The sequence below is a fragment of the Plecotus auritus genome, assembly GCF_963455305.1.
Source record: "Plecotus auritus genome assembly, chromosome: 5".
In the NCBI taxonomy this organism is placed as follows: Eukaryota; Metazoa; Chordata; class Mammalia; order Chiroptera; family Vespertilionidae; genus Plecotus; species Plecotus auritus.
Window position 1 is genome coordinate 135,372,814 of NC_137776.1, and position 24,622 is coordinate 135,397,435.

The 24,622-nt window shown below is 42.4% G+C and overlaps 1 protein-coding gene across 4 annotated transcripts in view; it reads right to left on the bottom strand.

Moving 5' to 3' along the window:
* The window catches only part of RCL1 (RNA terminal phosphate cyclase like 1), a 98,424-nt gene that overhangs the window by 43,096 nt on the left and 30,706 nt on the right, over positions 1-24,622 (bottom strand). Inside the window, exons 1-3 of one of the 4 annotated variants that reach the window (XM_080669933.1) lie at positions 19,416-19,682; positions 6,989-7,050; positions 2,595-2,666 (exon numbers count right to left, since the gene is read on the bottom strand). Coding sequence is in view for 1 of the 4 variants with exons in the window: in XM_080669932.1 (XP_080526058.1) it covers positions 2,595-2,666; positions 19,416-19,551 (208 nt within the window). In the remaining 3 variants the exon portion in view is untranslated. Of the gene's footprint in view, positions 1-2,594; positions 2,667-6,988; positions 7,051-19,415; positions 19,685-24,622 lie in introns of those variants that run through there. The other 3 variants (XR_013960681.1, XM_080669932.1, XM_080669934.1) reach the window with 3 other exon arrangements.

Below are 24,622 nucleotides of genomic sequence, written 5' to 3' on the forward strand. Positions count from 1 at the left end.
CTATTATAAAAGTAAACAAAAAAAATATCTAAATTTACTTACTAGCTTTATTAGAAACTTTTTATTACCTTTATTCACTTTTTCACATATTCATAACATTCAAAAAGTTTCTTACCAGATTAACATATTAGAGGAAAAACAAAATAAGATACTCTACATGATCTGGGAGTATTAAGTGGGTGAACAAGGTCTTTTTGTTGCTCAAATGTTTTGCAATGTCTTCTGGCACAATTTATCAATAAGCAAATTTAGCAACAGAGGAAGGAGATACATTCAGTCACTCCAAAGGAAAGCAGCTCTTGGGAGTTTCATAGAATAAATTTAGGTCTTACTATGTTAAAAACCAAAATCCCAACAATCACAATCAGAATCATATTCCTCCCACACTTCTCAAAGGGCAAGATTCTACATCAGTTATTCTAAACACTATTCATGAGTCACAAAACTAATCCTCTAGTACAAAAAGCCATTAAAAAAAAAAAAAGCTATATAACCATTAAACACTGCAAACACTGTTTATGCCTGCAAATTAACCAAGCTATAAAACCATTAAACACTGCAAACACTGTTTATGCCTGCAAATTAACCAAATGAGAAACTGACCAGGCCATCAGAATGAAGTATTCTACCCTGGGGTGGAGGTGGGTATGGGAGAGTGATTTTTGTGTTGGGACAGGGTAGATACAAGGTAGAAGCAGGATCATGTAAATATCTACTTCCCAACCTACACTGTAGAAGTGATTAAAAAATAATACAGTAGGTCCTCGGTTAAGAGATCCGCTCCTATGGTGCAACGTAACGCGATTTTCGCCATAAGTTGGACCTCTGAACCCACCTACGCAAGCACATACACAGCAGTAATGAAGTGAAACAGTAAAAAAAAATTTTAAAGAAAGATAACAATTCCTGACCTTTACTTGTGGTAAATCAGTAATAAAAAACATAAAGCAGATAGGTACATATGTCAAAATGACAGAACTTTTTTTTTTAATAAATAAATGGGAGATGGCGACGTAACCACTTACGTCAAGTGCGATGTAACCCGAAGACTGCCTGTATAATTACCTGCCCTCTGAATCACCAATATAAACTGCTGAAAAATCTCTAGGAATTTCAAAGTAAACAAGCCAAGGAAGACTAATGGAACCATAGCTTGCAAAGGGCATCTGAAGCCTCATACCTAAAACCTGTTCTCTGCAACAAATTTCCCGTGATGCCAGGCCACTTATTATGCCAAGCTTGTCTTCTTTCTTAAAAGAGACAACATGTGTGCCCTGGCCGTTGTGGTTCACTTGGTTGGAGCGTTGCCCCGAACACCAAAGATTTTCGGGTTTGATTTCCAGTCAGGGCACATACCTGGGTTAGATGTTCGATCCTGATTGGGGTGTGTAGGAGAGGCAAGGAATAGATGTTTTTCTCTCTTTCTCCCTTCCTCTCTAAAATCAATAAACATACCCTCAGGTGAGGATTAGAAAGAAAAGAGTCAACAAGTTCAGAGTTTCCTTTGTTGCACATGTACAGAAAGGTACATAATTCCTTCATGGAACCCAGCAAAGACGTTTGCTTCCTAATACAATGTATATACTAGTAAAAGTGTTTCTAATAGCAAACAAACAACAAAAAGTACCTAGAAACAAACTGAATGAAATAAATGATCATGCATTCATACAATGGAATACTATATGAGGCCTACTGAAATAACTGAGATTAACCTGTGATATCTTGCTAGTGAAGAAAAAAGCTGGCTGTAGAACATAGCAAGAGCACAACCCTGTTGATGGTCTAAGACAGCTATTTTCAACCGTCCTCATCTCACTAATTATTAAAATTCTACGGCACACCAAAAAATATAAAGTGTTTTTGCTGACCTGACAAAAAAAATTAGGTATAACTCTGACTCATTCACACTGGACAGATATTGTGTTCGCTATTGTCATTTTTTTTTTTTATCTGACCATCTAAGGGAAAAGAGGTCAGTGCCCCTGACAAAATAGCCAGGTATTGCATCTTTTTAAAAATTACTGCAGCACACTGGTTGAAAATCACTCTTCTAAGATACAGAGGTGCCCATAAAAGCAAATGCATATAGACAGAGGAAGGAGACAAGGGTACACCCCTGCCCCAGCATGGCTGCACCTGGGGAGGGAATGGAAAGGAAACAGCTGAATAGGCTTTCACAATTTTTGCATATACTTATTTAAACTAATCTTAAAAGCAAAATAAAAAATAAAATTCAGCACATACAACTACCTCCTAGAGTTTGTTCTAAGATTTTGTTCTGATAATATAAGTAAACGGACTTTGATAAGTTGTATGTTAATAAATGGTAGGTATAAAATACTTTACTGTTAAAAAAGAGGAAGTGCTTGTTTGTTGATCTGAAATTTTCAGTCTTCTAACTTCCTTAAATCAAGTGTATGCCCCTTAAATTGACAGAGTTCACACATATCTCCAAACAACTGTATCACAGACAGGAAACTGGATGTTTCCATCGGAATATAAAATGTATACCATCAAATGGGAGTGAGAAACAGAAGAATGATTAAGTAGTGCATATGTAGGTGCTTTCTGGAACGGGAAGAAAAGGAGCTTACCTGTTTGGTTTATTTCAATTCGAGAACCATTTGTTATTTTGTCCAAAAGCCTTATGAAGCTGGCTTCAAAATCTGTGGGAAAAAAGAGAAAACAGAATGGACTCATGTTAAGTCACCCTTTCCAGGCAGCACTGCCCAATCAAGTTCTGCCATGGTGGGTAGGCTACTCGGGTTTTTCTCAGGACCTGAGAGGGATCACTGGTGGAGAACCTGAAGCAGTTGAAAAGCACTGACTAGCAAATATATGGTTAATAGAACTGTTAGAAACAGTTCAGCTTTCATATTTCACAAAAAAATAGAAACTCTACCAGCAATCTAACAGGATACTAATTTTAGCAGCACAACAACCATAAGATCTGTTCTTCTGACCTCAGGAGCACATGCCTAATAAGGGATAATAGCAATAAAAAGGGAGAATAGCAGTCAAATTCCTACTTCTTACAGAGCACCTAAGAGGGCAGATTAAAACAAGGTTACTATCTCTCCCATTCAACACTGTCCCTTCTCCTTTCCTCTACCATCTTACTGATCTAGAGCTATCTAGCCAGTTCAGTTTTTAATTTCATTATAAAGGTGCCTGATGTACAGTATTACTACCACCTTTTTTTAAATGCATGAGAAAAAACTGGAAGGGAAAACACTAAATGTTAATAAATGGGTTTCTCTTCATACTAGTACTTTATATGAATTTAATTTTCTTTATTTAAATTTTAACATTCAAATTGGCTTCAATTCCTTTTAAGAACAGATTTTTATCTAAAATATAAAAGCTGGTCATTCTTTAGAAAAGGGGGTAGAAGGGCAGGAAATTATTTTAAATGTGAAATATGGAAGGAGATAGAGTGAAAACTCAGGACTCAGGAAAATATGTCCTCTAGCCTTCCCCAGAGTTGATCTTACACACAGAAACACACACACACACACACTTTAGTTTCAACCTCCCACCCATGAATAAGGATAGCAGTCCAACTCTTCTGCACTGAAGGCACTGTAACTGCCTGACATCTTCATGCAGCTCCCACTCCTATAAAGAACAGAACTTGTGAGCACACATTCCAGCAGTCACCTGACGTGATCCCAAAGGGTCAGCAAATCAACTAACCCATTCCCATCCACGTGTTCTGCTACTTAACACTGTCCCATAACTCCTGTCCTAGTAGATTTTGCAATTTGTACAAAGACCACTGGGCTCAAGTCAGAGAAACTCCAATTTGTCCTGAAACAGGTAATAATGGCAAAAAACAGTGGGTGTGTATTAATACTTACCTTATAGCCACACCTTCTTCCACTTAAACCTCAAAACCCCAAGGCAGGAAGTGCCATTCCCATTTTATAGAAGTGTTAAGCTCTAGAATGCCCACTAGACTGGCAAGTGGCAGAGCCAAGAGATGAGCCCAAGTCCATCCTTCTCCAAAGTCCAGGCTCTTAAGCACACCATGACTCGAGTTTGCCTAACTCGGTGTTTTGGGTTTTTTTTAATATATTTTTATTGATTTCAGAGAGGAAGGGGAGCGGGAGAGAGAAACATCCATGATGAGAGCAAATCATGGATTGGCTGCCTCCTGCACGCCCCCTACTGGAGATTGAATCCGCAACCCAGGCATGTGCCCTGACTGGGAATCAAACCGTGACCTCCTGGTTCATAGGTCAACTATCAACCACTGTGCCATGCCAGCCAGGGCTTCCTAACTCAGTTTAATCCCTCAAAGCCAACCTTTTCCCTCCAGAAAATTGTGGCACCTTTTCAACTGCAAGCCATGACCTACTGAAGAATCCTGCAGACAATTTAATGGGTCCCCAATCACCACTTATTTTTAATAAAATTACAACAGAATAAATGATATCAGAATAACTGTACATTGAAATTTTAGCACACATACATCCTATATAATAAAAGGGTAATATGCAAATTGACTGAGCTGAGGAACAACCGATTGCTATGACGTGCACTGACCACCAGGGGGCAGACACTCAATGCAGGAGCTGTCCCCTGGTGGTTAGTGCGCTCCCACAGGGGAAGCGCAGTCAGCCAGAAGCCCTGAGCTGGGCTCACGGCTGGTGAGCGCAGCGGCGGTGGCACAAGCCTCTCCCGCCCCTGCAGCAGCGCTAAGCTGTCCAACTGACAGCTTAGGCCCACTCCAGCAACAGTCATAGTAGGGGACTTTAATACCCCATTGACATCAGGGAGCAGGCCTAAGCTGTCTGTCAGATATCCCCAGAGGATTCCTGGACTGCGAAAGGGTGTAGGCCAGGCTGAGGGACCCCCAAGTGCATGAATTTCATGCACTGGGCCTCTAGTATATTCAATATGTATATTAGGTGGTGATGTAAGTAGCATCACAAATTTTAAAAGTAACTTAACTACCAAAGTTAACTAGAAAACTTAACTAGAAATTATTTCTATGGTCTTCTTATACAAAATAATTTTGTGTGTGTTTTTAAATCAGGCGTGATCTATATACCTTAATACCATTTCTACTTATGTTTATAGAAAATGCAAAATAGTTGACACAAAAAAGAAAAAACATCAATTTGCTCAAGCTTCAAAGGTCCCTAAATGGGAAAGAGGAACAAGCATCCTATATAATAAAAGGGTAATATGCAAATAGACTGAATGGCAGAACAACCGAACAACAAAACAAAGTGTAATATGCTAATAACATGCTAAGGTTGCTCAACCACTTGCTATGACGTGCACTGACCACAAGGGGGCAGAGAGTCAACTGGTCGACCAGTCACTATGATGTGCACTGACCACCAGGGGGTCCCTTCAGCCTGGCCTGCGCCCTCTCCCAATCCGTGACCCCTCGGAGGATGTCGGAGAGCCAGTTTCAGCCCAATCCCGCAAGACCACTCCCATTGGGAGGGCGCCAGACGCAGGGCTCATGGCTGGCGAGTGCTGCTGTGGCAGCATGAGTCTCTCCCGATCAGGACTGATTGGGCGCAAGCCCGCAGCAAGCACAGTGGGTCCAGGATGAGCGGGAGAGGCAGGAAGGAGCTGCAGGCAGCGTTGGACTGTGGGTTTTGGCCCAATCCCTGCAGGCCACCCAGAAGGACTCCATCTGTGCATGAATTCATGCACTGGGCCTCTTGTCTATATATAAAAGGCTAATATGCTAAGTATCCTTCCCACTGTCCAACCGGTCGCTATGACGCGTACTGACCACCAGAGGGCAGACGCTCAATGCAGGAGCTGCTTTGTCCAGCACAGAGAAATGGCACTGCGGACCTGGCGCTGACAAAGCAACACTAGGCTTCCCCCAAGTGGGACACAGGCCCCGCCACCACCCCAGAACGACAGCCCACCAAATCACAGCCAATGCTGCTGAGACCCCATGGCGCAAAATGCAGCCCACAGCCCAGCTCAGCCCAGCCCACAAATGATGGCTGTGGGTGCCAGGTAAAGACATCACGTTTTTGTTGACATTCTGAAGCTGAAATTGTTGACAGAATTATGTCTGAAAACCAACTATTGCCAAAACATATCTGTGAAGCCAAAAGAAAGTGATGTCGTCGACAGAATATGTCTGAAGAACAGTCATCGACAAGTACTACCAATACTGGTAGGAACTGCCTTTATAGCAAAAATGAGGTAAATGAGGATGCAGTTATCAAACAGTTGTGGTGGAATGACTGTTACATGTCAATTTTGCCTATCCCTAAATTTCTCCAATGAAAACCCATCTGATGGAAAATTTACTTGATGTTGTAGCAAAGGCAAAGTTTGTCCAAGGGATATAAATTTTCCAGAATACCTGACATATTTTAAAAAATTAATGATAAATGAATATTCTGACAGTAAAAATTTCATGGAAAATATTCGTTGTTACATCATGTTGTTATTGTTTTTTATTTAATCAATTTACATATTATTTTCATGTACATTTTACTAATTCTTTCATCTCTGAAACTTCTATTTTAGAGAAAAGGCGAATGGCAATATTAAAATATTTCTTGTAATAATTTCCTTTCAATGTGCATGAATTCACTAGCTTATAAATAAAGCCCTAAATTAAACTCCAAAGCTTTTACAGATTTGGAAAGAAAAAATAAGCAGAACTTTAGAAAAATCTTCTTCTTTTTCCCTTTTTTTTTTTTTTTTTTTTGCAACGCACACACAGTTAAAAAATGTCCAACAGAGGAACACAAGTAGAAACAGAATGAGCATTTAAGGAGACCTCCAGGAAGGTCTATGCCCTGGTCACAGCAAGTGCTTAAGCAGCAGCACTTCAAAGAAACAAACACAGAGCTAGCTCTGGAATCCTAGCAACAGTGAAGATATAGCTCCATCACCTGGTACAAAAAAGATCTCAAGTTCACCTAACAATACTAAGGCTGAAGTCCCTCAAACTTCACTAAGACAAGATGCATAGAATCCTTGCCCCTTCACTTACCACACACCTCTCTATGGATCTTCCTCTTCAGGGCTGCTCCTGGGTTACAAAATTTCAAATATCTAAAAACATTAGGGGAGAGTTCCAAAAATAAGCACAAGTTTACTACATTGCTTATGAATACATAGGTTACAGTTATGAAGACAATATGAATACCGTTATGATCAGAAAAGTGGTCACCACAGAGTGTGTGGAAGGAGTTGTAAATTAAAAGGCCTCAGAGGTGTAGACAATGTTCTATTTCTTTATCTGGACCGGGTAACACAGGTGTTCATTTTATAATCCTTTAAGTACTACTTTCATGTGTTAGGCATTTCATATGTTATTACTAGAGGCCCAGTGCACGAAATTCATGCACGGGGGGAGGGGGGCGGGCGGGGGGGAATCCCTCAGCCCAGCCTGCACCGTCCCTCTCAAATCTGGGACATCCCTCTCACAATCCAGGACTGCTGGCTCCCAACCACTTGCCTGCCTGCCTGCCTGCCTGATTGCCCCTAACCACTCCCCTGCCAGCCTGACCGACACCTAACTGCTCCCCTGCTGGCCCGATTGCCCCTAACTGCCCTCCCCTGCCGACCTGGTCACCCCTAACTGTCCTCCCCTGTAGGCCTTGTCACCCCTAACTGCCCTCCCCTGCAGGCCTGGGCACCCCTAACTGCCCTCCCCTGCCGGCCTGGTTGCCCCTAACTGTCCTACCCTACAGGCCTGGTTGCCCCCAACTGCCCTCCCCTGCAGGCCTTGTCCCTCCCAACTACCCTCCCCTGAAGGCTTGGTCCCCCCCAACTGCCCTCCCCTGCAGGCTTGGTTGCTCCTAACTGCCCTCCCCTGCAGGACTGGTTCCCCCCAACTGCCCTCACCTACAGGGCTGGTCACCCCCAACTGCCCTCCCCTGCAGGCCTGATTGCTCCCAAATGCCCTCCCCTGCTGGCCTGATCGTCCACAACTGCACTCCCCTGCGGGCCATCTTGTGTCCACATGGGGCAGCCATCTTGTGTGTTGGAGTGATGGTCAATTTGCATATCACCTCTTTATTATATAGGATAACAAACACTGAAGATTACTTTTTTGTCCCATACCTTCAAATTTTCCTAGATATTTTGCTTTGCTTATATAAAAACCTGTAAAACAAATAAAGGGCAACTTAACTCTCTGACTTATGCTATTTTTAATACCTTTCAAGTTTTCTATTTAATATCAAAACTCTTCAGTTCTACTCTTTTTCTTTACAAACACATCAGGAGATAAGCTCTCTCTAGCAGAAATTCACTAGAGCATTTCCTCAGAAAACTATTAGAGACAGATAAAAAACAACATCCTACATAATAAAAGGCTAATATGCAAATTGTCCCACGGCCCCTCCCCCCAGCCAGCCTTGCACCGATCAACCCCCCCCCCCCGACCCCGATTGGAGCAGGCCAGCCGGCCCTCACCCATGAATGAATTCATGCACCGGGCCTCTAGTTATATAATAACTAAAGAGTCAATCCACCAATCTTAGATGTACCAAACAACAAAGCTGCAAGATATATAAAGCTAAAACTATTATAACTGAAAAGTGAGAGACAAATCTACAATTATAGTTGGAGACTTCAATATCCCTCTCACTAATCAATAGAAGAACTAAACCAGTGATTTTCAACCTTTTTAATCTCATGGCACACATAAAAAAATTTCTAAAATTCTGCAGCACACCAAAAACTATTTCATGTTTTTTGCCAACCTAACAACAACAACAAAAAAGGTATAATTTTGATTCATTCACACTGGATGGCTATTGTGTTGGCTGTTGTCATTTTTTATTTGACAATCTAAGGGATAAAAGGTCAGTGCCCCTGACTAAATTGTCAGGTATTAGATGTTTTAAAAATTCTCATGGCACGCCAGTGTGCCTGCCGCAGCACACCAGTTGAAAATCGCTGAACTAGACAGGAAATCAGGAAGGGCAAAGAACTAAGCAATGTCATCAACCAACAGGACCTAATCCATATTCATACAGCAGAATACACATTCTTTCCAAGTACCCATGGAATATATACCCAGGTAAGCCATTATCTTGGGCCATTAAAAAAAAAAAATAAAACAAAAAAAAACACCTCAACAAATCTAAAACAACTGAAATCATTCAGACCATGTTCTCTAACCATAATGGAATCAAACTGAAATCAGTAAGAGAAAGACAGAAAAACATACCCACACTTGGAAACTAAACACACTTATAAATAATTCATGGTTCAAAGAGGAAATCCCAAAGGAAAGGAAAGAATCCACTAGAGTGAATGAAAATTAAAATATGACATATCAAAAACTGTGGGACACAGCTAAAGCAGTGTTGAGAGGGAAGTTTATTGCACTAAATATGTACATTGGAAAAGGGAAAGTTTCCAATAATCTAAGCCCTACCTTAAGAACTTAGGAAAAAAGAGCAATAAAATCTAAAATAAAACAAAACTTCAGAGTAAGTAAAGGAAAGAATTATTATAATAAAAGAGCAGAAATAAATGTAATTGAAAAAATAGAGAAAAATCAAAGAAACAAGCTAGCTCTTAAATTAACAAACTTCTAGCAACACTGGCAAAGAAAAAAGAGAGAAAACACAAATCATCAATATTAGGAATGAAACAGGGGATATCACCCATATTAACAAGCTAAAGAAGAAAAATTACATGATTGCATCAATTGGTGCAAAAGAAGCATATGACAAAAAAATATTCAATCACAATTTTTAAAAAACCTCTTCAAAAACAGGAGTAACCTTAGCCCAGTGGTCGGCAAACTCATTAGTCAACAGAGCCAAATATCAACAGTACAACGATTGAAATTTCTTTTGAGAGCCAAATTTTTAAAACTTAAACTTCTTCTAACGCCACTTCTTCAAAATAGACTCGCCCAGGCCGTGGTATTTTGGGGAAGAGCCACACTCAATGGGCCAAAGAGCCACATGTGGCTCGCGAGCCGCAGTTTGCTGACCACGGCCCTAGCCTACTTTGTTCAGTGGATAGAGCAGGGGTGGGCAAACTTTTTGACTCGAGGGCCACAATGGGTTCTTAAACTGGACCAGAGGGCCAGAACAAAAGCATGGATGGAGTGTTTGTGTGAACTAATATAAATTCAAAGTAAACATCATTACATAAAAGGGTACGGTCTTTTTTTTTCTTTTCAATAGTTTTATTCATTTCAAACATTTTAACAAGAAGAATGTAAACACTAATTATTATAATTTGAAACTTCAAAAAATGGAGGAATCATAGCACAATAACATACCTTATATTGAAGATGGCAAAGGCAAAATAAAATTGCCTAACAAAGGAAAGGTACAAAAGCCTTTCAATTTAAAATAATTTAAAACTAAAACAAATAGAAAAGAACAAAATGTGTAAACAGTAAATTAAACATTTTCTTTAGTGCAACTTCCAAATTATGCCCGGGACGTAGATGTAGATGGCAATGTAGACTGGGTTGAAAGGTTTTTGGTCTTTAAAACATCAATTTCAGTGGGAACAGTGTTGTTGGCCTCCTTTTTAGCTAATGCTCTGATACTGTGCTCTCCAGGGGCGTGTCTCCCTACACCACCACGATAACGTGTCTACACATTCCCAGGGTGATGTGTGTGGGGGGGGACATGTCCGCGGGCATTACAAGGAGCCTCTGGAAGATTGAGAGGTTGTTCCTTCTACTGAATGGGTGGATATAAATCCGCCCACTCAGAAGAAGGAGCTGCGGCCGTGTTTCCCGACGTTGCCATGTTAACACTGCTGCTGGTGAAGGAGCGGAGGGGAGAGCAAGAGAACCCTCTGCTCTTTCGGCTCCGCGGGGCGGATAGAACAGCCGAACAGGCCGGATCCGGCCCGTGGGCTGTAGTTTGCCCACGGCTGGGATAGAGTGTTGGCCCTCAGACTGAAGGGTCCCAGGTTTGATTCTGGTCAAGGGCACATGCCTGGGTTGCAGGCTCGATGCCCGGCCCAGGTCCAGGCACATGTGGGAGGATCCCTGGCCCAGGTCAGGGTGCATGCAGGAGGCAACTAATTGATGTGTCTCTCTCACACCGATGTTTCTCTCTGTCTCTCCCCATCCCTTCCACTCTCTCTAAAAATCAATGGAAAAAGATCCTCGAGTGATGATTAACAAAACAACAACAAAAATGGCAATAGAAAACTTCCTCAACTTGATAATGGCATCTAAAAAATATATACAGTTAACCTTATACTTAGTGGCAAAATACTGGACATTTTCCCTGTAAGATCCTTGAGGATGTTTTTCCAAATGGTACTAGAGTAGTCAGACATTTTTAGCAAAAAAAAAAAAATGAACCTCGATTTAAGTTTTAAACCTCATACAAAAATTAACTTACAGGATCTAGGATGAGGCAAATAGTTCTTAGACTTGACTCCAAAAGCACAAGCAATAAAAGAAAATTTTGATAAAGTTTATTTCATTAAAATTAAAATGTTTTCCTCTGCAAAAGAGAATGAAAAGACAAGCTCTGGAGATGGATAAAATGTTAGCAAACCACATATATCTGACAAAGAACTAGAATATGTAAAGCAATCTGAAAACTTAACAGTAAAAACAAACAATCCTACTAGAAAATTGGCAAAAGACATTTCACTAGAGGCTATATTGATGGCAAATAAGTTCATCGAAAGATGTTCAACATCATTAGCCATTAGGAATATGCAAATTAAGCTACTAGATAGTACCACACACCTATCAAAATGGCTAAAATTAAAATTAGTGACAACACAGGAGCATTTTCTCCCTCCATTCAGAGTTTCCTTCCCAGCAGTTGTCATCAGTTTGGCTCAAATAAACTCATAAAAATTCAAAAAATTAAAATAGTAACACTAAGTGTTGGCAAGCATGTACAGAAATAGAGTCACTCATATATTGTTGCTGAAAATATAAAATAGTAAGGCCACACTGAAAAACAGCTTGTCAGTTTCCTAAGCATATAAACTATCAAACCACCCAGCAACTAGACTCCTGGACATTTATCCCAGAGAAAGGACTTATGTCCACATAAAAATCTATATGCAAAAATTTTTAGCAGCATTATTCAGAATAGTCAAACAAACTAACAAACAGACAAACAAAAACTGGAAACAATACAGATGTCCTTCAACAAGTGAATGATTTTTTAAAAAAATTGTGTTACTTTCATACAATGGAATGCTATTCAGCAATAAAAAGGAACAAACTTGGTTAAAAAAAAAAAAAAAAAAACTTGGATAAATCTCCAGAGAATCATGCTGAGAGAAAAAAGTCAACCACAAAAAGTTGCTTACTGTATGATTCTATTTAGAAAACAAATGACAAAATTATAGGAATGGAGAACAGTTTCATGATTGTCAAGGGGTAAGAAATGGGTGGGAAAAGGAGGGAAGTGAGTGTGGCTATAAAAGAGCAAAATGAGGAATCCTTTTGGTGACGGAAATGTTAAATATCTTCACTGTTATCAATGTCAATATCCTGGTTATAATATTGTTACTATAGTTTTTCCAGATGTTACCACTGGGGGAAATGGGATAAAGTGCAGACAGATCTCTCTGTATTATTTATGATAACTGCGTGACAATGTGCAATTATCTGAAAATAAAAAGTTTAGTTAAAAAAATAAAAAGATGGTGCATAAGTTTCATCTAGAATAGCATTCTACAGCTTCCAAGCAACAGCAGATCTGAACATAGACTATTAGGATTCTTGGCATTTGTCTTTAACAGATGAGCCTCTTGTTTAGGGCAATTAATAATCATCACAAGGGAGCAAACTTTCAGTCAATAGAGGCACAGAGGGCAGGTTCCCAAGTAACAGGACAATATCCAACCTAAACTTATCATTAATATAGTTCTCGGCCTTCCCCAAATCCACTTATCTATCAACAACTCTGGGTCCCAGACCATACTGGTATATCCTTGTGGTACAACAAGAAATAACATCTGGTCTGTGTCCTGGTTCCTGGCACAAACCTCCTAAAATCCTTGGAGGTTCCAAAGTGAGAGTGTCTTTTAAAAGTTATTCATAAGGAGCCTCTTTGAAGGCACTACAGTTTATGCTGATGAGGTGACTTAGCCTCAGAATGGAGCTTGGGGCTGGTTACCAAAAAAACCAAATGATTACAAGATTGGGGGAGGGGGGGGGGATGAAGGTTGGAACTTTCAGGCCTAGGCGGGAATGGGAGTTGGGGCAGAGGAGGGTGTCAAACACAGAGATTAAGACCTATAAAAACTCCCAAACAAGGAGAGAACTTGTAGATTGGGGAAGGAATACAAGTTCTCGGAAGGTGGCAGACCCTACTTCAGGACCCTTCCAAACCTGGCCCTATATAACTCTTCATCTGGCTGTTTATCAGTATCCCTTTTAATATCCTTTATAATAAACTGGCAAATGTAAGTAAATTTTTCCCTGAGCTTTGTGAGTCATTCTAACAAATTATCAGATTCAAGGTGGGGATTGTGGAAACCCCCAATTTACAGCTGGTTGGTCAGAAGTACAAGTGACAGAGATTTTCGATCAGGACTTGTGATTGGCATCTGAAGTAGGAGGCAGTCTTGTGGGACTGAATTCCTACCTTTTGGGATCTGATTCTTATCCCCGTAACAGATAGCTTAAGAGTTAAATTTGTGGACACCCAGCTGGTGTCAGCTGAGAACTGGAGAATTGCTTGATGTGGAGGGAACCACTTATCTGGTGTCAAAAGTATTGAGAGTAGAGGAGAAAAAGTTTTCCCTTACAATTCTCCTATTAGAAAATCCAATTTACGAACAGCCAGATTGATCCTAAAACAATACATCAGTTTAATCAAAAGATGTTTTATCTCTCAAAGAACCTCTATGTAGCAAGTTTAATCAGCATATTTTAAAGGATTCTTTTGGTTAAAACTCCATTTACCCCTCCTTTTTCAGAATCTCATCTGGTTAAGCCAAGTGCAACACTCCTATGGACCCAAAACTCTCTCTAATTTCCCAAGGAAAGACAGTGACGCTTGGTCACATGACCTGCTCAAGAACTTGGGTGGTAGCAGTTCTGTATCCTAACTACTAAACCAGTGCACTCTTACCAAGTCCATCATTTCTATATTCCCACTTTAAACAGCTATCATTCTGGTGAATTTTTTTTCATTTAGACCTCACCTTACCAAGAAAATATTAACTAAACTGAACCTTGCAAGACAAAGCCCTTGAGAAATCCAGAGACAGAGGCATTTTGGACAGCTGCTTTACATCATGAGGAACAGCCATGTCCATCATGCAGTTAGATGGGAGAACAGGCCCTCCAGGCTGGAGGTGGATACACTCTCTTTTCTGGGGAGTCTGTCACTCAGGGATGTTCAACCAGTTATCACACTTAACCATCTTGGCTTTTTCACTTTCAGTAAAAGAGCAATCAAAAAATATGTATTTCCTCCTCAATGATAGGAAGAGTCTAATGAGACAACATAACTGTTCATACTCCTCAAGAGTGAAGCAAAAATTACATGTGGCTATATAATAAAAACCATTCCAAGATCATCTTTTTGGGGGTTCAAATTCTTTGCATTATTTATAATCCCTCTGCTTGGAAGAAGGCAGTTTTGTTTTTTAAATATATTTTATTGATTTTTTACAGAGAGGAAGGAAGAGGGATAGAGAGTTAGAAACATCGATGAGAGAGAAACATCGATCAGCTGCCTCTTGCACACCCCCTACTGGGGATGTGCCCACAACCAAGTTACGTGACCAAAATCGAACCTGGGACCTTTCAGTCCACAGGCTGACGCTCTATCCACTGAGCCAAACCGGTTTTGGCAAGGCAGTTTTATTTAAAAGATTAATTGATCTGTCAGAAGTCACAGAGTTTGAGCTGTTTCATCCCCTTCTGAATCCTTGTACAGTTTTTTTGGGACCACATACTGCTTTCCCAAACATTAGGGACTGGAGAAAGGAAAAGGCTTAATAATTAAGTCCAGAAGGTCGAAGTTTTTCAACATCAGCACTATTGATATTTTGGACAGAATAATTCTTTGTGTGGGGAGCTGTCTGATGCATTTTAGGATGTTTAGCAGCATCCATGGTCTCTACCCACTACATGCCAGGAGCAGCCTCCCAGTTGTGACAACAAAAAAATGTCTCCAGCCCTACCAGATTTGGCTCAGTGGATAGAGCATCGGCCTGCGGACTGAAGGGTCCCAGGTTCGATTCCAGTCGAGGGCACATGCCTGGGTTGTGGGCTTGATCTCCAATAGGGGGCGTGAAAGCGGTAGCCAATCAATGATTCTCTCTCACCATTGATGCTTCTATCTCTCTCTCCCTCTCTCTATTCAATTTTTTTTTTAAATTGTCTCCTGGGGAGCAAAACTGCCCCTGGTAAAGAACCATTACATTACACATGGCATAACACACAAATATCTGGAAGCCATCGCAAAAAAGAAAGCCTTTAGACCGAAAAGAGAAAACAAAGAGAAGTCATAATTCTCTTTAAATATCTGAAAAGTTTTCATATAGATGGGGGAACAGATTTCAGATGCCAGAGAGCAGAACTATTCCCCGTGGGTAGAAGTATATATGATAAAACCAGCTAACACTCTTCCTAAATGCCAGGCACTGTTCAGTGCACTTTGAAGTGTTATTTCATTTAACCTTCACAATAACTCTATGAAGTTGGTAGTACTGGCCCCACTTTATAGATGAAAAAACAGAATCAGAAATGTTAAAGGATTCGCTCAAGGTCCAAGAGCTAATAGCAAAAGCAGAAACTGAGGTCTAATTCTGAGCCAAGCTCTTAACCACCAAGCTACTACATCTATGACAAATTAAAGATTCTACCTCAACAGAATACATTTTTTTAAAAAAACTCTGACTTAAAAGCTGTTTCTTTCACCTACAATCATCCTCGTAGCCACCATCTCAATCCTATCTGCCCAGATCAGAAGCAGATCCAGAAAGCCTTCCTTCATAAACTCCAGGGAAGTCTTACTCTTACACCAATGAGCCCCTTTACAACCTTCAGCTCTTCCTACTTCAAGTTACTCAAGCTACTCTGTCAAGCTCTTCCTTAGAAAACTCCTGGAGAGTGGGGAAACCAGCTTCTCACATTTATACCCTCACAAAGCCTTGCACATACTGGGGCTCAATAAACCTTTTCTGAATGACTGCACCATCCCCACCCTCAAAAGCCCACACCAGCAGGAATGTTGAAGCAAGCACTTTTGAGAGATGTAATTCTGCACATAAGCTACAAGCAGAACATTTTATTGGAAATGTTCTGGGTTTTTTCCAACTCTCAGAATCTGAGTTCAGGAAAAGTCAGAAAGGGAAAGATGACTGGTAACACAGCCCATTGACTGCATCTTCAATTTAAGCTCACAAGGACTTGCGTGGCTATCACCAGATAACATGTGTCAGGGGCTATATGTATTTATGTATATGTGTGTATGCACATACATTTACATGAGTATATATACATATATACATATCCATGCATATCTATGAATGCATGTACAGTCATCCCTTGGCAACCGTGGAGGATTGGTTCCAGGACCCTGCAGATATAAAACTCTGTAGATGCTCAAGTCCCTTATATAAAATGCTGCAGTACTAGCCCCACTTTATAGATGAAAAAAACAGAATCAGGCTACAGCAGAGTATGCCTACACATGATTTCACTTGCGTGGATTCAGCATAGTGCTTGGTGAGTGGCAAATTCAAGTTTTGCTTTTTGAAACTTCCTGGAATTTTTTTTCTGAGTATTTTCGACCCACAATTGTTTGAATCTGCAGATGTGAAAACCATGGATACGAAAAGCCGACTGTACTAGTATATACCTATATCTCAGTTACCTCTATAAGAAATTAAACATGTCTGTACGATTTTTGAGACCTTGAAGCCAGCACAAGGAGGTCTAAATTAGGGGCCTCTTTCTTCCCCTAGTATATTAATAAGGTTAGGCAAGTAATGGTATACATAGTATTCCTCAAAAAAATACCAGCACATTTGCTAACTAGTGCTACCTCTCCCAGGGACCAGAACTGGCATCCTCTCAGGAAAATGCCAAGTGGCCAAGCCCTGTTCGTGTGTGTGGCAGTGAGGAGATGCTCACAAACAGTGGAGAGGGAAGGCAGGAAAGCATCCTTTGGAACATTAAAACATTAGTTTGTAGGCCACCTGTCAAGAGACAAACACCAGCCCTAGCCAGTTTGGCTCAGTGGATAGAGTGTCAGCCTGCTGACCGAAGGGTCCCAGGTTCGATTCCTGTGAAGAGCATGTACCTTGGTTGCAGGCTCCTCCTGGCCCCGGCCCTAGCTCGAGCATGTGCAGGAGACAACCAATCAATGTGTTTCTCTCACATCACTATTTGTCTCTGTCTTTCACTCTCTTCCACGTTCTCTGAAAATCAATGGAAAAATATCCTCGGGAGCTATGGTGAGTGCGTGCACAGGAGGACCTGGGGATTCAATTCACTCACTACCCTGCAGGGGCTAAAAACCTGCGATGCTTCCACTGCCAGGCCAGGCTGGAGGAACTTGGGAGTCTGGTAGCTGCATAGTCTGGCCCTTCCAGCCCTGAGTCTGAACAGCCCCCAAGGGCTTTGGGGTCCCAACTTTAATATATTTTTAAAATAAAATTAGAAAAAAGAAAGAAAATATCCTCACATGAGGATTTTAAAAGAGAGAGACAAACACTAAAATTTTATCTTATGGGCACTAGATTTCCATGAGAAATCCCAATCTCCAGGATAAAGTACTTCTACTATTCCTTTAAAAAAAGAAAAAGAAAGAAAGCCCGGCCTGTGTGGCTCAGCAGTTGAGCATCGACCCAGGAACCAAGAGGTTGCCATGCCAGTTCCATTACCAGTTAGAGTACATGCTGGGGTTTTGGCATCCATCAATGACTTCCTCTCTCATAGAAGGCAGCCATCAATCTTTCTATCAATGTTTCTATCTCTATCCCTTTCCCTTCCTCTCTCTAAAAAAGAAAAAAGCTATGCCCAGTATTCATTGAAGTAAAAGCCTGTCTTCTTTCCACAGCCAGCTAGTGGGGTGAGTTCTCTAGGCTAATTTGGGAGGCAAAAGGGAGAGCTGGCTGGGAACACCAGAGTAGAGCAATCAAGCAATTACTATGCCCAAGGGCCAGACTCAAAATAAGGGCAGAGATGTCGAGGGGAAGAGCATCTGACATAAACCAGGCTAGCAGTCTCTCCTCAACTTCTTCAGTTACAGCAAGGGCAAGAATCATGTACCAATATAAGCCTTTCCTACTGTCACCAGGTTCCTCTCCATGGTATGGAGGTCTTCTGGTTCTTTCTTTCCTACTCTTGTATCTCCATCAATGACATGGCATTTTCCCTTTAACGTGCAACCAATCACCATTCAAGAGAGGCACAAATGTAACTGTCCAGAATAGACAGCCAGATGATGAAACTGGCTGGCCACCTAGTACAGAAGCCAGTGCAAAATTAAATACATCAACACGACCCAGAAAGCTTCGAGAGCCAACCACAAACCGTCTCCTTCAATCTGCAGACAGAGTTGGTTGTGTTTTGTTCTTTTTCCTTTCTTTCTTTAACGGAGTCTCCCAATTTGGGATAAACACACTGAAGCTTTTAAAATGCATATGTCTTACTCCAGGGGACCAGTTGAAAATAGGAGCCATTTAATCTATGTGTGTTTAAATGGGGCCTACTTTTAACCTTATCTACTTTTGTAGGGCAAAAAAGGGAGCTTGAAAGCCTGTAGTTTAGCGCTTGTCACCAACACTTTACTCAAGTCAAGGCAATTAGGCCCGTGACTGTTAAAAATGTATCTCAAAGCTCCTGTCCTGTGCACATCAATCACAGTCACCGTTGAAAACAAACAGCATTTTTAAAGATTCTTTAATCCACAGTCAAGGGAAGGTGTGAGGACAGGCGAGAAGTCATGGCGACAGGGACAGCCGCTGACCAAGGGGGCAGCTGCATCTGAGACCTGTTTTGAGACAGGGCACGGAACCAACCAGTGGTACTCTTCTCTCCAAATCCCCCTCCATCTTTACATCTGCCCATTCACCACATTTCGGTCCAACAAACTGTTTTTCTCCTTTGAGACGTTTATGGAGAGAGCAAGAGGGGCTGAAGATAAGCGAGGGAGAGAGCAAGAGGGGCTGAAGACAAGCGAGGGAGCGAACCTAGGTATTTGCTGTAACACGTAATGCTGGAAAACGTGTACCTGTTTACTACCAGAGCCCTGGAGGAGCGGAGCGCGGCGCACAGCTGAGTTCAGCCCTCAGAGCTCACCCCTCGGGGCCGACCCCGCCTCCCCACCGCCTCGGGTGCATTCCTGATTAGGGGCGACCCGCCACCCGCCCTCCTCAAAGCGCCCGCGGGACCCTGAGGCTCCCCGCACGCTGGCCCCCAGGACTTCAGCGCGGTCTCCACAGGGCCCCCTCACTCACCCTCCGCGCTGCCAGTACCCAATTACCTCGGAGGCCCGGGTTGTCGTCTCTGGCCCGGATCTTTCGGATTTTGACCGGGCGCCCGCTCAGAGTCGACAGAATCAGACGCTGGCGCAAGAAGTTGCAGCCCGCGTAGCTGAGGGAGTGCGCCTGAGTCGCCATGTGCGCGCTCTGCGCAAGGCGTGGGCGCCAGGGGTGCGGCGACTTCAGACAGGAGCGGGGTCGCGGCGACAGCGGCGGTGGCGACCGGGGTTCCCTCCCGCGGACCCGCAGCCCCCGACGTGTCCACGTGGTTTGGAACAGGAAGACGGAGAAACCAGACACCGGGTCAGAGGGGAGCGGGGAGGAGCCGGTGACCGCCTCCCCGCCTCCCCGCCGGACTGAGGGCGGCCCCGTACCGGGCCACGCCGCTATTGGCCCGCGCACGGTCAGGGCGGTGCTCGCGCCTCGTTTCCATTGGCCCGCTCTGGAGCTGGGCGGAGCCCGTGCCGCGTCGCCATTGGCCCGCGCTAGAGTTAGGCGGTGCCCGAGCCCCGGCAACAGAGCGGAGAGGAGCGCGGGGTGGGGGCGGCCTGGTCGCTCAGACAGGGGAGCTCGTTCGCCCCCACAGCCTGCGCGGGGTCTCTCCCAGAGTAGGAGCAAGGAGAGGGGCCGGCTGGGGTTCCGGGCCTACTACATGCCGCTACTTAGCCTTACTACTTACTGGCAACCACTGGGATATGGACGGCATTATCTAACCCGCCTTTTTCTTAATAGAGGAGAAAACAAGATTGGCGCGCTTACCCTGCTGCAACACTGTTCTGAGCGCGCTGCTGGCATGTCCCCTCGCTCCTCGCTGTAACCCTGAGAAGTACTGCCTGCCATTCCCACGGGGAAAGACTCGAGGAGCATTGCAAAGCTGGCAGTGCCAGCATGCACTGGGACTCCAGCCTCCGGGCACCAGGCTATTGCTTATTTTTTGTGTGAGGCACCAAGCTTGCCCCTTTCACATTGGTCTCTTCCTTTATATCCACAGCGCCAAGTCAGATCCTCCCCTCTCACATACCTCAAAATGGGTTGGTGTAATGACTCCACACACAAACACACCCCCACACTCTGCTTTTCCCTCTTTCCTGTCCTCTCCTAATCCTGCACACCAAAATCGTACCAAAGATTGGATTGTCGGCCCACTGTTCAAAACCTTCAAAGATGCGTGGACCCTAGTAGGTTTGGCCTGGGGACTGAAGGGTCCCGTTTTCCATTCTGGTCAAGGGTACATGCCCGGGTTGTGGGCTCCATCCCCAGTAGGGAGAGTGCAGGAGGCAGCCAATCAATGATTTTCTCTCATCATTGATGTGCCTATCTCTCCCTCCCCCTTCCTCTCTGAAATCAATAAAAATATATTTTTAAAAAAGATGTGTGGTTTACTATCAAATGACCACAAATTTAGGAGCCCAATATCATAATAATGTGTGTTTGCAGTCATTCTTGGACAATGTCACCAGATCATGCGTTCCAGAACACATTGGGGAGGGGGAGGTCTAGAAAGAGTAAGAGCCTAAATAAGATTAAGGAGGGTAGCCAAAACCGGTTTGGCTCAGTGGATAGAGCGTTCCAGGTTCGATTCCGGTCAAGGGCATGTAACTTGGTTGCGGGCACATCCCCAGTGGGAGGTGTGCAGGAGGCAGCTGGTTGATGTTTCTCTCTCATCGATGTTTCTGACTATCTATCACTCTTCCTTCCTCTCTGTAAAAAATCAGTAAAATATATTAAAAAAAAAAAAAAAAAAGATTAAGGAGGGTAGCTTGCCTTATATGAACAAATCTCAGTTATGAGGAACCAACCTGAAGGTCTGAGCTGGTTAGTGACCGGTTATTAGAGATATAGGTAGAATTTAAGATAATTAGCCCTTAAATCCATTGAGGAAGGGCGGTAATTCATGCCAATTATTGCCATTTCTCCATACTGCCTTTTAGGAAGTTGACAGTGGTGATGTGGGACTGTTGAAAGCTCCAGGGCCCTAGCTGTTTGGCTCAGTGGATAGGGTGTGGACCTGCGTACTAAACTAAAGGGTTGCAGGCTCAATCAATCAGGGCATGCAAGAGGCAACCAACTGATGCATGGTTGAGTTATTAAAAATTAGATGACATCAAAATAAATCCTCTCCTGGTGGGATGGCTCTCACAGCAATCAATTGATGCATCGATGTTTCTCTGTCTCCCTCTCCCTTCCACTGTCTAAAAATAGATGGAAAAATATCCTCGGGTGAAAATTAACACACACACCCCCCAAAAAGAAAGCTATATGATCGGGGGAGTTCCGGGGGCGGGGCGCTCCAGGGCTCTCTTGAATCCTGTTCTGGGGGAATGCCAAAGCAAGGAGAGGAGCCATCCCACCAGGAGACGATTTTTTTTATATCTATTTCACTGGAAATAGTGAAAATCTTTAATTTTTTGCTAATAATGCCTATATCCCTTTGTCTGGAGTTTTCCTCACCTGCATGGAACTTCACAGAACAAACGTACTGAGGAATTAATGCACCCCTCCCCAGTCCTTAACCAATGACTGATGGGAGTTAATGTATAAGGATCCCAGTTCCCTTGATCCTTGGGTGAGACAGCTCTGAAATTCTACAGTGTTTCCCAGGGTTCCCCAGAAGTGTTAGCACCAGTTGTCCACAGGAGTAACTTGCTTCATTAAGTACCTATTACTGACTTACTTCCCTTCACTGTATCCGCCCCAGATAACCTTCTGATAATTCTGAGATTAACTCCCAAATAATCTACTTTCACTCCAGTTATTGCTCTGAGGTCTTCTTCTGGGCAACCCAAAATAAGTCCTGATTTTTAAAAATTGAGAACCGAGGTTCAGAGAGAATAAATGACTTGCTTAAAGTGACATAGCTAATAAATGGCAGAACCAGAATAGAAAGTCTATCTTCCTCTCTCTACTTCTTCTCCCGCTCTCTCTCCCTCTATTTCTGTATCGCTCATCCTCTCTCTCCGCTCATATATCTTTGGAATCCCGAATCTCCAATTTAAAAGTCTGCCTGCCATGCAGCTGCCATGTCAGAGAGACCACACAAAATGAGACTGCCAGCTGTTCCAGCTGACAGCTAGCATGAACCACCAGACATGGGAATAGCTAGCCTTCAGATGACTCCAGTCTCCAGCCAGCCTCTGACCAACTATAGCCACCCTAGTTGATGCCAAATGAGCACAGATAAGCCGTCCTCACTGCGCCCTGACCAAATTGCATCTTCCTGAGCTAAATAAATGATTGTTACTGTTTTAAGCTATGGGTTTGGGGTAGTTTGTTACACAGTGATAGATAACAGAAACTACATATCCCTGAACTCCTTTCCCTGCATAATTCTGGACTAGCAAACCACAAGAAACATCTTGCATGAGATTTGGAAGACAAAAGTGAAGTCACAGCCACATTTTTTATGTTGAAAAGTCACTGCAGGGTACTAGGCTCTCTTGTAGCTCACATACTTACCTGATACTGATCTTGTTGGCATGGGTTAGCTCCCCAGGCCCATAGCTCCTCTAACTCCTGATCCTACTTTAGTAACCCCATCTGCTGGGCCAGCTATGCATTTGAACACCATCTTCTGCTTGTCACTCACATCACTAAAGGTGGAGGCTTGGAGGCATGCAGGTTCTAGCTCATCCTGCTAACTTTTGGGCTCCATCACCAGGCACAAAGACAACAGCCTCATAGACTGTGAAACCAGCCCCCACAATTATTATAAGGTCAAATCCCTATAATAAACCTCTACTTAGTGATTCTGCTTCTTCAACTGAAACTTGACTGGTGCAGAATTCATTATTAAAAGCCAACTGAGATTAAGGCTCTATGCTAAAGGCTTTCTATATATGATCTCATTTGGTCCTCACCCCAACTAGCTCAAGAGTTGGATTATGAATACAGAGGGATTTTTTTTATATAATTCTTTCTGCTTTACTTTATATTTGAAATTATCCATTGCAAATATTTTTAATCTGCTCATACTTTTACATACTAAATGATAAATGGCATATACCTTGCCTTTTAATCACAGATACTTCCATTTTAATGAGGACAAAAGTATAGTTGGCTCAGCAATGGGACTTTGGATTTAGGGGCCAGAGTAGAAATTGATTCTTCCCAGTCCATAGAGAAAGATTCTCAAGGCACCACCTCTACTGTCTGTTGGAGACCCATTGATTGTGATATTTCATCTGCTTTCCTATAATTGTTAGCCATAAAAATGCTGATAAAATTTGAACAAGTTTGTGTCCTTGTTTCAGAGCCTTTAGGAGAGGGGCAGTGGGAGGAACTGGAGTCTTGTTTTACAGACAACCATAAATATCTTCACTGACTGTGAAAGTGAAAGAGAGGTAGACAATCAGCAGGTGATAGACAATCAGCAGATGATAAACACTCAGAGCCGAATTTTAAAGGCACCAGCTGCCGACCTTAAAGCCATCATATCATAGTTATGAAACACTGATTTATAATTATGAAACTTCAAATGTGAATTGAAGCCTAATACACAAATGCAGCATTGTTACATAAATGTTACATTTCTGGTTTTCTAGCACTGCCTTAAATTTCCATAGTTTATTAATTGTCTCCATCAAATCACACTCATCACTCATCAAATCATGTTTCAATATTTGATTTAGACTATCTGTATTACAACTCTTTCACTGTTTTAAAATACTTAACCATAAAAAAGAATTTATTGATCCATTGGAAGTCAGGGGGTATCCGAATGTCCATTAACTGATAAATGGATAAACAAAATGGAGTATATCTGTGCAGTGGAATATTATTCGGCAATAAAAAGAAATGAAGCAGAGAGACCACATAAAGTGAGAGTGTCAGCTTTTCCATGCTACATCATGAAAAAACCATAAAGACATTATGCTAAGTGAAAGAAGTCATCCAAAAAGATCCACATATTGTACAATTCTATTTATATGAAGTGTCCAAAATAGGCAAATCTATAGAGACAAAAGGTAGATTAGGTGGTGTCAAAGTTGGTCATTAGAAAATCCAGACTCATGTTCCACCAGCTTAGCAAACGCAGAATGAAGAAGCCACCTCTTTCCTAACAGCACCATTAAATCTGGGGTTGAGCTCTCCAACGGCAGTAATCTAGGAGAACATGTGCTCTGATTGGCCAAACGTGTGTCACATATTCACCTCCTTTGCAGAGAAAGTATTATCAGTGCCTCTCAAACTACAAAAATGGAACATATGC